The 15902-nt window shown below is 47.0% G+C and overlaps 1 protein-coding gene across 1 annotated transcript in view; it reads left to right on the forward strand.

Moving 5' to 3' along the window:
- LOC144095630 (tight junction protein 1-like) overlaps positions 1–15902 on the forward strand; it is a 432906-nt gene that overhangs the window by 27578 nt on the left and 389426 nt on the right. The window contains exons 3-5 of the mRNA XM_077629302.1: positions 2612–2659; positions 2719–2843; positions 7338–7440. Of these exons, the coding sequence (XP_077485428.1) occupies positions 2612–2659; positions 2719–2843; positions 7338–7440 (276 nt within the window). The remainder of the gene's footprint in view (positions 1–2611; positions 2660–2718; positions 2844–7337; positions 7441–15902) is intronic.

A 15902-nucleotide genomic window follows, 5' to 3' on the forward strand; every position in this document is an offset into this window, starting at 1 on the left:
TATCACCAGGTATGAGGATTGTAGTATCGTCTGCATAAATTATAAAGCAGGCGAAAGTGTCAGTAGTAACAGTATCATTAATATATAGATTAAACAGCAGAAGACCAAGGATACTGCCTTGAGGGACACCGGTACTAACTGAACGTCGTGATGATTTAAAGTTACTAATCTGAACATATTGTATTCAAGATGATAAATAAGATTTCATATGAAGTAAGGCTTGTCCTCGTATCCCATGTCTCGTATCCCACTGAGAAAACAGACACAAATTCAATGGTTTCAATCGAAATTAATTATGCAGAGTGCAAATATGGGTAATTTCGAACACCAAAGTGAGCTGTTACCCGCCGCGGTGGCTCAGTGGTTAGGGCGCTCGACTACTGATCCGGAGTTCCCGGGTTCGAACCCGACCGCGGCGGCTGCTTTTTTATGGAGGAAAAACGCTAAGGCGCCCGTGTGCTGTGGGATGTCAGTGCACGTTAAAGATCCCCAGGTGGTCGAAATTATTCCGGAGCCCTCCACTACGGCACCTCTTCTTCCTTTCTTCTTTCACTCCCTCCTTTATCCCTTCCCTTGACGGTTCAGGTGTCCAAAGATATATGAGACAGATACTGTGCCATTTCCTTTCCCCCAAAACCAATTAAACCAAAGTGAGCTGTTAGAGCATTTTCAAACAAATTAATTTCTGTTATCGAAACTAGCACCTCAGGAAGGTGTTTCCAGGAAGGGGAGCTAACTGATAAATACTGCATAATTGTATGTGGTACGATTGGAAGAAGCCATTTTCAGGAAAAGTTCTCTGCTCAGCAGATTAACCGGTTGGGTTCTTGAATGGTAGCAGTCTCTACTGGAGAGGATGGGCCTCACAGAGTAAAAAAGGGGGCCTGTGGTAGTGGGTGTCACCAACGCCCTCATCTAACATCTGTCCTTGCAAAAATCAATGCTACGGCTTGCTCGCACTCCAGTAGCAAAAGATGGTGACATTCAAACCTGCGATGTCAAGACTGAAGAGGGCTCACTGCTGGAGGTGAATGGCATTGGTTTAGCCCAGTCTCTGGGATCCTCAGTTTGCTTGTGAAAGGGTGTTGACACCTGTATTTTATTTTTCTAGCTTGCTGTACTAGAAAGCAGTGACATTGTCACTTTGACACAGTAATTTACCAATGTAGGCCAGCCTAAATCTGTCCTCAGTTTCCCTTTAGCATGTGTAAATTCCATTGACTGCTGTCGTAGCCATTGTTTCAATACTGTTTCCATTACACATGAAAATTCATACTTGTCCAAAGTTCAGCAAGGTGACTGCCTTGCTGTATACTCCAGTTAGGTGTTGGGGGCTTTTAGTGCAGAAGCACTAACCCAGAGGTGCGGAGCCTATTAAAATCATCTTGCACCTGTCTCTCCAGCAGCAACCGGTATGAAGCACCTGCCATTCCAGGGCATTGGAAAAAGCGTTAAACAGCAGCAAAGTACACCATTCTTTTCCACTGCGTACGAATGCTGTAAACATTCTCTCTCATTTTTTTTTATTTAGTTCAAGAAAATTTTGCGAAGGAGGTTAAGTAGACACTTTGTTCTTAGTAAAAATCGATTCTCTTTTTGGCTCCGCTCGTCATGTTTTTCTGGCAGCACTTATTGTCAAAAAAGGAGATTTAAAAATGAACATTTCTTTTTCCGCTTCGTGATTCGAAAATGAAGAACCAAAAGGGACTCTGTCATCTGATAGTAAGTAATGGTGTAGTCCAGCCTGTTTTGTGCCTCCTTTTCCAAAAGCTCTGCTTTCTGTGAGCGTATGTGGCACTAGAATGAGGCAGTCCATCGATGCAGTCAGTCATGTGTCCCACGTAATACGACACACTTTGTGTTGGCTTATAAAAGATGAAGCGACAGCACACAGAAGAAGGAATGTTGGGATAATGGTGCATGGTATCATATTGTTGCACTTTAGCTTCTTTAAGCTATGCACCAACTTGCCCCTCAATATGTTTGGCACACTTCTCACATCATGCAGAAGGTGTGTTTTACCTTTAGTGTGCATTGACCTTGCATAAATCATTCTTGTGGATGCACAGTGGCCCTTGCCCAACACTGAAATGTTTGTGCCTCATATTATTTCAGGGGGGGGGGGGGGGGGGGGGGCGCAAAGTCGCCTAGAGAGACTGCTGTGCATGCACAGCTGAGCTGCTCATTTCTCGTGCCCCGGAGGGTATTCATAGGCACAGCAGATGACTAAGGATGCACAGCAGAAGTGCCAACAGCACATCTGCCATTGCGCTAGAGTGTCTTGTGGATAATGCACCAACAAGGCACCATCTTGTAAGATGGGCTTGAAGGCAAATTTTGTTGGAGATTGGCTTCTCAGATCCCAGTGGCAGTTTTGTGCTGGTTGCCCTTTGTTGTTTTTCATGCATGCTTTTTCTTCTCACACGTGCTTGATTTAGACAGGGGTCCCTCTTCAAGCATAGTTTATCTTACTGCCCCTCCCACTTCCAAGTTTTGGCTCCTCATCAGACACAAGTGGTGTGATAAGGAGGCTAAGAGCGTCTTCTTTCAAGTTGACCTGCTGAGAACTGCGGTGAATGCAAATTTCCCTGAAGTGGGGTGTGTATTGCAGGGTGCTGAGCGGGCCCGCTGGGAGCACCATCACGTGACGCTGGGACGGGTGAGTGCTGCTGGAGGAGGAAGAGTAGGGTAGACCATGAACGTTGCTGAACCTTGCAGGTTCCTGGCTACGGGTTCGGTATTGCTGTCAGTGGGGGCCGCGACAACCCGCACTTCACCAGTGGCGAGCCATCCATTGTCATCTCGGACGTACTACGAGCGGGGCCTGCCGAAGGAAAGCTTCAGTGGGTGCCCCCTTCCTGACACTCTGGGGGTCAAGTGGTAGTGAATTGTGGACTGTGTCATGGTCAGGGACCCAAGACTGTCCAGACAGCCAGTGCGAAATGGACAATGGCAGGAAATCAGTTTATTCCCATCTGCTTAGGGAATCTCGTTTTCTTCTCTTTTCTTTGGAAGCAAAGGGCTCACCATGAAAATAAAGCGACAACACTTGGTAAGATTATCTTTGGAAGGAAGCATTAAAAGGGACATGACCATGAAATTAAGGTATCAAGACAGCTTACACTTGCGTTGTACCTGCAACTTTACTTTACAAGTCGTCTCTTTTTGTGCTCCTCCCAAAGACCAAGTCGAACTTCCAACTTGCCATCTTGCTGTAGGTTTCTCTCAGTTCCCGTACAGTAATTCCTCCCTGCTTCTGTTGTGTTTAAAGATGTGTGCTTGGGCTGCATTCCGTCTCTCTGCTTATTTTATATTCATTAACGGCGTCTTTTCTATAAAGCTATCTTATGCACTTGTTCTGCAGGTGCTTTCTGTGATAAGTGCTTAGCCCTGTATAAAATGATGACTGACTTAAAATTTCGAACTCGAAAATTGTTGTGGCTCAGTTTCTATAAATACTTACTACAGCAAAACCTTGTTAATTCAACGCCTGTTAATTCAGAAGTTTGGGCTGCTGTTAGAGTTCCGCCAAACGCCCATGTAAGTCTGTGTCATCAGTAGCTCGTTTATTCGGACGCCCCGTGGGCTGGCATTGGTTAATTCGGACGAGTCTCTAAGTGGCTCCATGTCAAGGTATGACCTGCTTGACAAGCTATCATCCAAATACTCGTCGTCAGGCCTAAACTTCATATTACATTGCTTTTTTGCGCATCCCTGTCACGTGAGTGCAACAGCAAGCGCATTGACAATTAGCAGGCCCATCAATAGTCTGACCGCATAGTTTCGTTTTTCGGACAGTCAGCCAAGCTGCATGTCATTTAGAACAAAGGTTGAGTTGTTCCTGATCTCTCTCTTTTTTTTTTTCTGCAATAGCATTAGAGTCTCGCTCAGAGGAAAACCTGCCACTGTCGTCAGCATGAGTCAAAGATCCGTATTGGTCAGCTGGCATGGCAGCATGGCACAGCTCATTGATGTAGTGGCACCGGGATGCAGTGGCCATTAGAACTTACGGCACATTCCAGTTTGCGCACAGTAGCTGTCAATAGCGCTCCTAAAAGTGCTCTCGCGAGAGGGGGCACCTTCTAGTGGGCACACGGGAGTAGGAACACTTTCATCCAGTGGTAGAACAGGAGCAGTTGCACTGCAGCAAACGCAGCCAAGAGCAGTCTAAGCTGCTTTGTTGTAAGAAGCAGGGTGTGAGGAAGTCATGTCACATCAAAACGTTGTATTGTGATGAAGACGACGAAGCTGGCAGCAGCACGAGACGGAGTGCTCACGCTAGGCCAGCGGCCATTAAATCGTCTCTTTGCCATCGTTCATCGCCTCCCATTCTTCTGCTGGCCACCACGTAACAATATTCTTGCTGTTCACAGGGTTCATTTGTGCGATTCTGACGGTTGCGGAGAGTAAATTCACATGTTTTAGCGAATGTAAATGGCCATTAAGTGCAGTGTCAACAATAGTGACCTGATATGTACAATTGCTTAATCTCTTTGCTTACATCGCAGGATGCGTATACAATCAGCGGGACGTGCCAGTGCTACCCAGTATGCTGAGGAATGCTTTAGGCTGTCAGCAGCCATCATCGTTGCGACTTATGGATGACAAATTAGGCCGCATCAGTCATTGGAAAAGCGTCACTGAATATACTTGTGGATAAACTGTTTAAAAATCAAGTATTGGTCACATCGGAAAAAGCAGGGACAGTATTAAAAAAATGCCAGTTCTACATGAATGTCAGCAACCCGGCTGTCAAGGGTTTCCCATGCAGGCGGGTGATCGCATTGGCACTTCCTGTAGAGTCGTCGTACAGAGTACAACCAATGCAAAAGAGAAGTGAATATTTAATATAAGTAAAGCACAGCTTGTATTTTTTGTCATGGAGACAATCACTATACTCCATCTTTCGAGTTGTTTATCGCACTGTGAAGGCTGCGGCGATCTCAGCCAATCAGAATGCCGTGTGCTTCAAGACCTGTTTCTCCGCACCTCTCACCCTAGGACTGGTGGCTCCATCCCTGGGAAGCACCAGTGTCCAGCTGCTGCATGCAGAAACTCGGTTGACTCGACAGATGCCATGTTTATGAATGATAGCACACCACTTCGCAGCAAACCTCTGCAGTGCTGTGTTCATGTAGATTTTCTTTGATGTTTTAACTAGTAGATGAAACACTCATTAAAATTTTAAAACACCATCCCGAAATACCTTTTCAATTACTGTGTTAACTGTCTGAAAAATAGTCACAACATTGCTCAAATACTCGAAAGACTAATGGTTGTCTTCCTTGGTACTGACTGGATGAGAGAGCCTTACCTTTCACTGTGCTTGATGCAAACAATTTGTGAGATGAAGTATAGCAGTTTGCACACAGCAGTGTAGTTAAGAGCACACGAGCGCGGTAATTGTCATCGGTGCATTCCTGGGGAAATTTCGTGCTAAGGAAGTAAACTCTGAATGGCGTACTCTTATCCTGAAGCACTCATTTAGTGAGTGCATGAGGTATTTGCTAAACAAGCAACAGATAAAAGTGACCAGCAGATAGCTAAATCAACAGCTGCAGAGCCAAAGCAGTTGCGTGGTGCGGCTGTGAGCAGGGCGAAGCGATGGTGATGGCTACTGGTTGCTGCGAACTGTGTTCGCGTTTAGACTGAATGAAATGCCATTGAAAAACTTAGTGTCACAGCATGTGTTTGGCAGTAGAGTCAAGTGCCATTCGGTTGGAAGGAATTTGAAATGCCCAGCACACACACAAAGATTAATGGGGAAGCAAGCTCTTGGAGCGCAGCAACCGTTCCAGTAGCGGAACAAGTACTTCTTCCGCCTCTCTTTCTGTTTGCCCAGTGGAATGTGCCTTAAAAAGAAGAGATGCGGCCTGCACTGCTAAGTGTCCATGGCAGCGAAGTGATGTGCAAAAAGGACCCCAGGGACCCATTAACGCTATTGCACCATACCCCTAAGTCACGTTTTTTTTCGAAGGCCACTCGGGCGCCAGTGCGGTCTTCCCTCATTTTCGTCCATGCGGTATTTCCGTTATTCCAGCCCATCGAAAGTTCGAATTTATGTGATGAAGCCTCCTCAATGCAACGCCACATGTGAAGAAGCTCTAGCGTTGTTACTGTGTCGCATGGATATGCGACACAGAAGCCATGGATATGTTAAGCATTGTGAATCAGCCCTGCTTTTGACACTTTCGATAGTGTGCGAATTAAAGCATTTTATGGAGCTAAGAAAAATCATCGCACAGTTCTGTCTTAAAAGGACATGACCATTGCCCAGTCTTTCACCAAATATATTTTGCTTTCATGCGAACGGTTTTTGGCAGCTGTGGGGGGGAGGCCATTTTATAATTCAACATTTGGATAATTTGGCTGTTTTTCTGACTTTCTTGAAGGCCGAATTAATGCAATTTAAATTATCTTTCACAAGTATTAAGGTGGACATGCCCGGTCCTGGTAGTCACTGTTTGCCAGTGAATGGCACTTCAAAGGAACGCCCATGGTGCAACCAAAGCTTGGTTTATGCTCTACTTCGTTTCATACATTAGGTGCAACACTGTCAAGACTAGCACTTTTATTTGCGCAGTCTACTCCGTGATCAAAAATGATGCATTACTTGTGGTGAGGGAAAAATAGTAAATGCTTTGTCTGCAGGCTTAATACATGATATATTTGTCATGAGCTTGATTGAATGCACTCTTAATGCTGACGACACGCTGTCACTTTCTCATGCCTTGCACCACTTGGCCACAGAACAACCGCGGAGAAACACGACTGTCTTTATTTTTTTGTGCGGATAACTTCCATACCTTTCACAGCATTGCACCTGATGTATGAAACAGTATAGTTTCTTGGAAACATATCACAACAAGCACAAGGACGACACACCGTTAGCACCAGTCCCATCTATTGTGTCGGCCTTGCCTTTTTGCTCTGTGCTTCCAAGAAGGTGCCCTTGTTGCCTTCTTGTTCGGTTGGAGCTCTGTTAGGCGCTTTAAAAACTGAAGAAAACAGCTTTAAAAAAGCTAGGACACACGTTGCTACCCCCGACTGCTCAGTGTGCCATCATAGAATTTAGTGTGCAGATCCCCGAGGTTAGGCAGCACTGCCAAACAGTCATCATGGAGCCTTTTTCAATATGGATATCACGAGTTTTTTAAATTCACTTCAGTCAGCAATAAATGCATCTTCTGCTGCCAGGCATAGATCAGCATAGCCAACAAGTGCTCCTCATAGAATCAGTTTTCACTAAGAAATCAAGTCCTCAATTTACAATAAACATGGAAAATGCCATTTGAGCTTCTCCTCTGCATGCTTAGAAATCAAGCTTGGTTTTTCAGGATCAACGATCGAGTGGTCAGTGCCAATGGGCTCTCGCTGGAGAACGTGGACTATGCCACTGCTGTCCAGGTGCTCAGGGAATGCGGTCGCACCGTCAACCTGGTGAGAATTTTTTCAGGGACTGGATGCTGCTAGTGCAGCTCGTGTTTGTTTTATTCTTTCCCTCGGGGATTGCATAGGTGCCAAAGAAAAATACAAATGGCAAATAAAGAGAACTAAATGCAAAATGTAAGATGTAGGCAGCCTGTGAAATCTGTTGTGCAATCTTTGCTCTTCACTTGTGGTCCTGGCCTCAGCTGGGGCAGATCCGATTGTAAAAGTGGCCTTTGGTAACTGTCAAGATGTACAGTTTGCTAATAATGCCCTGCATTTCCATCCCAATATAATTCTTTATCCAGTTGCAGGGAAATTATCAAAGTATTGCAAGGAGTATGCCTGGAATCTTAAGAAAAAATTCCCACCTTTTTCGATGCTTAACTGCGCAATTTGCAGGTCCACATTGTGACAACTTTCGTGGTCTCTCGATTATCCTTTTGACTGATTCTTGCCACCTAACATCATATGTGAACAAATCTGCACATTTTAGGCATCTTCAAGCACTCGGGCTTCTAAAGCAAGCTAACAAAACCGCATTCCCTGGCGTCATATCAGGTCCATTCAATTCACCTGCACTCCCTACACCAGCTCTGTGAAGTTCCACGGTGCTGCCGTGGCGGTGCCGCGAGCGTGCAGTGCCAGTTCCAGCAGTTCAAGTGCTGCTTGGCACTGGCTGCTTCCAAAACGAATGGTCGAGTGCAGGCCTGCTCGTCTGCTAGCCTTGGCGTCGTCGCCAAATTGCAGCCAGCAGCGTGGCGCCCAAATCAACGGCCGCCAACATCCCAAACCGCGTGAAGAATTTTAAAATAGCACATCGCAGCGAAGTGCTGCCATGAATCAGCCTCAATGCAACCTCTCAGCAGCTAAGCGAAACGCTTGTGTGTTCTTCTACTGAAGATGACTGAGGTGTGCGTGCACCGACTTGCATGTTAAGCGGTTTTTGCAACAATGTGCATCATGCGCTGCATGCATGTGTTTAAATTTTAGTTAACATAACCGGCTTCGAGTACGAATATAACTTTATTAGTACAAAGAAAAGGCGCCGGTGACGGGTCCGTCGAGGGCACAATGGTTGAGAGATGCAAGGTGCCGGCGAGGGCCACTGTCCCCACCTCCATCGCCACCTTCTCGGGTGGCTAATCATGTTCCATGAGAGTCGGCGGGCCCGTGCGAGGCACCGTTCTCATCGACGAGTGGAATAATTTGAGTATCTTTGCTGTTTACCGCAAAGCGCAAGCCATCATGCATCGCGCAAGCCGTCGTCTGCTTCCATGGCGGCTGCAGCTGCACCATTTCGGCACCAACCACTGAGAAAGGGCACAGTTTTCCTGAACTTGCCTGAACTATACCTGCATAACGTCTGCACTTTTTTAAAACGAATAGTGTCATGCAAACGGCGCCATCCTGCACCGCTGAAACGAATGGCGAAGTGCAAGAACCAGTTCACGTAGTGTAGGCGAATATAACGGACCTATCATCATCGTCAGCCTGACTATGTTCAGTGCAAACGAAGGCCTCTCTCATGCCTCTCCAATTAACCCTGCCCTGTGCCAGCTGTGCCACGATATCCCCACAGACTTCTTAACCTCATCCACCCATCTAACCTTCTGCCTCCCCGTGCTACGCTTGCCTTCTCATGGAATCCTCTCTGTTAACCTTAACGACCAGTGGTTATCTTGCCTTCGCATTACATGCCCTGCCCATGCCCATTTCTTCTTGATTTTGACTAGGATGTCATTAACTCACGTTTGTTCCCTCACCCACTCTGTCCTCTTCCTGTCTCTTAACATCACATTTATCAATTTTCTTTTCATAGCTTGGTGTGCTGTCCTCAATTTAAGCAGGACCCTTTTTGTTAGCCTCCACATTTCTGCTCTGTAGGTAAGTACAGCTGTTGTATACTTTTCTCTTGAGGGATACTAGTAGACTGCCATTCATGATCTCAGTGTCAGTGAACCGCCAAATGCTCCCCACCCCATTCTTATTCTTCTGGTTATTTCCCTCTCCTGATCCGGATCTGCAGTCACTACGTGCCCTAAGTAGATGTATTCCCTAACCACTTCCAGCACCTCGCTACCAATTGTGAACTGCTGTTCCATTGCAAGACTGTCGAGCATTACCGTATTTACACGATTTTAAGTCGACTTGAATGTACGTCGACCCCCCAAATCACATTTCTGGAAAAAAAAAACAAACTTCGAACATGTTTAAGCTTGGCTTTGAATAGTTAAATGCGATAGCATTATCCAGCGGCCGCCGTTTATCACCAGCTGCTACTGGCTGCCGCGCGCAGGCATGCCCGTGGGCACATTCCAAAATGAAAATGTATTAGTCACTGGACTGCTCGTCCACACTTGCACCATCGCTTTCATTAGTGCTTCTGTCATGATCACTGCTGCAGTCCCACAGCACGTCATTCTTACGTTGTCGTCCAGCGAAATCCTGCACTTCGCAAACAGCTACATCACGACATCGCATGAAACAGCTGAAAATTTTCCTCGCTGCAGCTGCCACACCTGTATCACCCGTTGCGAACGTCGAACTTGCGGCCCAGCGCGCAGTTGTTCGTTTCTTCGGCGTAAAGAATGATAGCCATCTTGAATGTAGCCGTAAACTAGTGCCGGTTGCTTACCGGACCCGGAGCACAAATGACGACTGACGAAGCACTACATTAAAAACTTGTGAAAGACGGCTGGCAGTAGTCAAATGCATCAGACCCAAGGGACCTGTGCGTGAGCCAACATTTTTAGATTAGGTCAGTTGGGAAAGAGCGTGCACTCGCCATGTAGACGGAGCGGGCCCCTTCCGTATCCCTCGAGGCGGCGGAGCTGCGGTCGCGTTAGGATTGCTCTTGCTGGGATCGTCTGCTAGTTCTTCGAGTGCTCCTTGCTGAACGGCGGAAGCAAGCAGCTTTCGCATCAATGCAAAGGCCTTAGAGCAGATCAGAACAGCTGGTTGAATGCTGTTTACACACAAAAATAAAAGCCGGGATTCTAGTCAGGGGAAAGAAGTGGTTAAACTAGGTGATCGGCTTGAGCCGGCTGATGGACGACGGCGGCTGCTTCGCGCTGACGCTTCCTATGCTCGTTCAAGACGGTTTTGCACTGTCGCTTTTGATAGGGCCAGTCCATACCTCAGTCGGGTACATTTCAACACACGGCTGCGTTTCAAATAGACATGCCTATGATCATTCTATGTGCATGTTTAAGCCAGCTCATAAATTGAGCGCAAGAATGTATTTATAAAACGACCGACTACTACGTGAAAAATTGGTTGCACCCACGAATGAAAGAGAGGTACTAACATAAGAACAAGTTCATGATTTGCCACTGCAGTTGATTCCCGGTCATCCCAATAATCAACGAACCCATCAACCTTATAGGTTTGTTTGTTGAATGCGACAGTTCTGCGCACTTTCATTTCATCTAGTATGAGCGTTCCATAGCACCTGACTCCTTCTTCTCATTGCATGATTGCACCAATGCTGGCGAGTGAAACCTTATCAAAGCCAAACTCACAAGGCATTCCTCTGATAATCTGTTTAAGCCGTGAATAACTAGGCAGTGGCATTAGGTTCATCTTCGACATCAGTCTATAAGCAGCAGGACTCGAGATCTCAACCATTCGGATCAATAGCGCTTTCCTCTTGCTGACTTTGCTTTGGAAGTTTTCATTGCTGAATGAAGAGCAAGCTGTTGTGCATGAGGAAGGCCCTCTATGGCTTTGTCAGTTTCACTGCTTGAAACTTTGTTAAGGTGCATCTTCACTGCATCAATTTATTTCTTCGCTTTTTGTCGAAAAATTGTGGCTCTAATAACTTTCTTCCTTAAGTTTCTTGCTTTTGAACGAAACCTTTGTTTAGGTTTGCTCCAGTCCTTTCCTTTCTTTTCTCGGTTTCGCTTCTCTCACGCACAGAGATTGTTCCTTGTGCTTTTGCATGGTGGGCACAAGCTTCGCTGAGAGAGCCCAAAGCGCTTTGTGCTCCTCCACACGTTGTGGCTCTTGAGAGCAGTTGTTGCGGCTGCAATGGACGGAAATAAACTACAATGACAACCTGTGCACACATTTAGGTTGTCAACATAATTTAGAAAGGGTGACTTTTTTAAAGCTTGAGAGCTGCACCTGGTTTCCCGAACCGCACTCGGTATATACACACGAAGGAACAAGCTTTCCCCTTGAGCTGACAGCAACAGTGAAGGCTTTTTTCACAACCACTTCTCTGTCAATTGCAACGATACTGCCGCTTACAGCAATTTTGAAGAAAATAACTTCCTCGGTCACGAACTCCACGTTCCAGGACTCTAACTTTGAGCACCCTTGGAACACAGGAATCCAAGTTGCTTCATTTGACCACAAATCTTGTTCGGAAGAGGTCCCAGTTTCATTGGGAACTACATTTTCGCTGTTTACGCAGCACAGACTATCATCACTCTCCGACAGGCGAATATCGTGATTCACTGTATCTCATAGTTTGGGGGTTCCCTTCCAGGCTTCGATGCCTTTGGGTTTGAGAGGTGCCCAGGAATATTTGGGAAAATTCATGGCACCGCGCCTTCCTTAAGAGTCCACCTTCCTCGTGGAATTCGAACAGTGCTGCCGTTAATGATGTGCTCGTAGCAAGTGATGAGGTCCTCCGGTTCAAAATGTACATCGCAAATGTACATCTTCGATGTTACCTTGAAGGCTTTTCACGGAATGGCAGCTGCCAACGCCCTGAGCACTTCTGGTACATTGGAAGGATGAAGAAGTGCCGCAGATTGCAAGTTTTTTCTTCGGAAGCATATATATCTTCTTCAGCAGCTTGGTGAGCTGCACGTCGGTACGTTGATGACGTGTCATGCTTTGCTGCAACACAACGACACATGATCGTCATGTCACATTCCTATAAAGCAACACAGAGAGAGACAGTGAGAGCGATATAACTATTTTGATCGCGAACCGGCTATCGACACCAGATAGATACACAGCAAACAAAGCACTGAACTCGGCTGGCGCGACAGCAGCGGGTGATGGCCACACTCCACACCAATCTCAACGTGACGCCAACACCACTACTCGGCTAGGATACAAACTAGGGCCGGCTCCGACATGGAGTTTTCCAACTGACCGAATTAAAAACGTTGTCGTGAGCGGTGTCGGCTCTTCCGTCAGCTACCGACACTGCCCAGCACCGCTGCCGTTCCGAGTGGGGTGCCGCCTCGTTGGAACGGCGGCCCTTCCATCAACTATTAACGCTTCCTGGAGCGCCGAGCACGCATTTGAAGGAAAACTAGTTGGACGCTTGAGCTCCCCGTAGCAGTAAGCAGCCACGTGTGGGGTGCCAGTTTGCTGCTTATCAATAGCCGCCAGTGGCCGCCGCCCACGCGCGGGGAGGGGATGCCAGTTCTGCGCGTTGACATAGCAGCTGCTCAAGGCCAGAAGAGCGATGCGACGGAGCCGCACAGCAAAAATGCAACCACGCTGTAGCTGTCGCGCCTTTACTTATAGTGCGATGTTTTCGTTCCTTTTGTAAGTCGGCCCCCCCACTTCGGATTTTCAAATTTTGAAAAATAGGTCGACTTACAATCGCGTAAATACAGTACTTTGATTTTCTACATGTTATTCATTAGAACCGCTCTGCCTGTCTAACTTATTGATCTTGATCTGCAGTTAATCTCCCGAGTGACTTAGCAAGGAAATGTCATCAGCGAATCATAGATTACTAAGGTATTCTTCATTAACTCTTATTCTCAACTGTTCCATATCTATGCTTCGGAACACCTCCTGTAAACAGGTGGTGAATAGCATTGGTGAGATCATGTCTCCCTGCATGACAACCTTCCTTTTGAAACATTATAGCTGACTTTATGGAGGACTATGATAGTGGTGCAATCATTAAAGATATCTTCTAATATTTCAGTTCAGTTTAATTCAATTCAATTCTTTATTTTCTTTCCATGGAAAGGGGGAGCTAAGGCAAAAGGCTGGCTTGCCTGATGAAGGCCTCAGCACCCATGTACAGTTTGCAAAAATATTTTTAAAATCTTATTTGTGCATATCAGCAACGGCGTAAATTGATAGGAGGACAGGGGGGCAGCATGCGCAACACAGGATAGCCGCGGCAGTGATGCCTCTTCCCTTCAATAGAATGGCTCAAGAGAATAAGATGTTCAAAAAACAATGCTGTCATAATTACAATCTCCCAACAGTCAAAGTGTTTAGTTTAGCTTCAAGCCTCTGCTTTTCTGGCATCTAGTCAGTCCGTCATTGACAGAGAGATGTTAAAAAGCAGTTCTGTGCATTCGAGGGTTAGCACCACGCAAACCCTCACAGCTTTCTTCTGGGTTTTTATTTCGTTCGGACTTGGCGAGTGTTTTTACAGTGCGCGAGATAAGTGCTGATAGACGAGACTCTTGCTTTGGCGGCATGCATAAAACTATTGCATATCAGCTGGCCATCTTTATTTAAAAAAAGGAAATAAGTAAGACACATTGAGCAATGTCTATTGCCGTCACTTTCAGTTTCTTAAAACTGCCTGTCAGATTAAAAAATTGCTAATGTTCCTTCCATCCTCTCACGCCCACACGTCATATACACCAAAAATAAAGGAACATGGAGGCCCTGATTGTAGAGCGAGAAAGCGATGCTGGTTAAATGGTGTAGAAATAGCACAACCGTTGAACTCGAATGCTTAAACAGCACAACACAGGCTTTAGAGTCGAGGAAAGCTACAAAATATAACCTTATACTTGGTCCTAGAGGTCTGCATGGGCCATTGTCTAGACCAGGCCCAAACCTACTCGTCGCTACTTCTGTCCAGACTTCGAACTTGACCGCAGCTCGCTATCAGTCTCAATGACTGGCCCAGCCCTGTTATCATTCGGTTGAGACCATGCAGGCCCATTTGCTTTTCATGACAAAACTTCGCTCTTAAAAGAACAGAAATACATTAACAAGCAGTAAACAGACATCTGTACAGCAAATGAAAAAGTTCCAGAAATCAAGAAGCATAACATCTGGCTTGTACCGCGACAAGTGCTTGCTTAAAATGGGCACAACCGAAAAAATTGGGTTATAAAAAGAGCACTCCGTGCCATCTTTTTTGGTGGCTCGTGATGGAGCACTTTGAAATTTCTAAAACAGTGGCTAAAAAAATTGGAGGCTTATCAAGGTTAAGCCCAGTGGATGCGAAGCGCCGCTTGGCTAGGCGTTCTTCGCATTCTTCATCGGTTTCCGTAGCACGCTGCAGCCTTCGTTTTGCATTCCTATTATTAACGTCCTTAGCGTTTGGAGGCATATTGACCGCATACACGCCCGGCGCAAAGACGCTGGCGCGGTTGCGGGCACAGAGACTGATGCGACGGCGGGCGCGCGCCGCTTCATCCCTGGCGTGACGTCACATATCACGTGATGCAGCAATGGTGGCGCCGCCGCCGCGTCGCGCGCGACGGCGCGAACCGAAGCGTGGAGGCCTCCGCCGGGCGATGTCCGACGGCGCGATATGAGGCCCCATCTGCAGCCAATGTGACGTCATCATGTGACGTCACATCATGTGATCTCACTTCAGGGTCAATGGTGGCCACCGCCGGGAGGCGACCGACGGCGCGATACGAGGCCCCATCTGCAGCCGGTGTGACGTCATCACGTGACGTCATGTCACGTGACCTACTTGAAGGTCACTTGAAGGTCAATGGTGGCCACCGCCGGGAGGTGACCGACGGCGCGATATGAGGCCCCATCTGCAGCCTGTGTGACATCATCACGTGACGTCATGTCACGTGACCCCACTTCAGGGTCAATGGTGGCCACCGCCGGGCGTCGCGCGAAGGCCCGAAACCTACGTTAATATGCTTCGCATAAAAGGTGCAACGGATACAGCCCCAGCGGTATCGCCATCATGCGAGTGTCGCACTAGGCGGCGCAAGCTGCCGCCCGATACACAGGGTAAGGCCATTATCATCCATCCAGCGTGTGGTCACATACTGCGCAGTAGTCTTAAGCCTATTCAGCGCAGTCTCACCACGTCGACAGCGAACGTTAGGATCTGCAAAGTTATCGGCGCTGTGATTGTGTTGTGCATTAGCTTTGCTGACAATGAGTTCTCCTGGCCCCCGCGTTAAAAAGAAGCGATGCCAGTTTTTGCTTAAAGAAAAAGCGGATATTCTGTCGCAGCTGCTGGAAAAAAGGAAGCGGACTTGTGCAGGGAGCTTGACATTACACCGTCAACAATGGCAACGATGCTCAAAGATCGGGACAAGATCATAAAACTACATCGAGAGTCGCAGCTGGCTCCCTCAAGAAAACGTCTGCGGCTGGGCAACTACCGTGGACAGCGACTTTCGAATTATGTGGATAGCGACAGTGCGGCGGCTACATCAGCGGAGCTCACCACCGAAGACATCGTGAATCAAGTGCGTGAGCAAGAAGAATGTATAGTAGCGACGAAGACGATGCCGACACTGGATCAGTGCACGAAGAGGAAGAGATTG

This window comes from Amblyomma americanum, chromosome 6, assembly GCF_052857255.1.
Source record: "Amblyomma americanum isolate KBUSLIRL-KWMA chromosome 6, ASM5285725v1, whole genome shotgun sequence".
Lineage (NCBI taxonomy): Eukaryota > Metazoa > Arthropoda > Arachnida > Ixodida > Ixodidae > Amblyomma > Amblyomma americanum.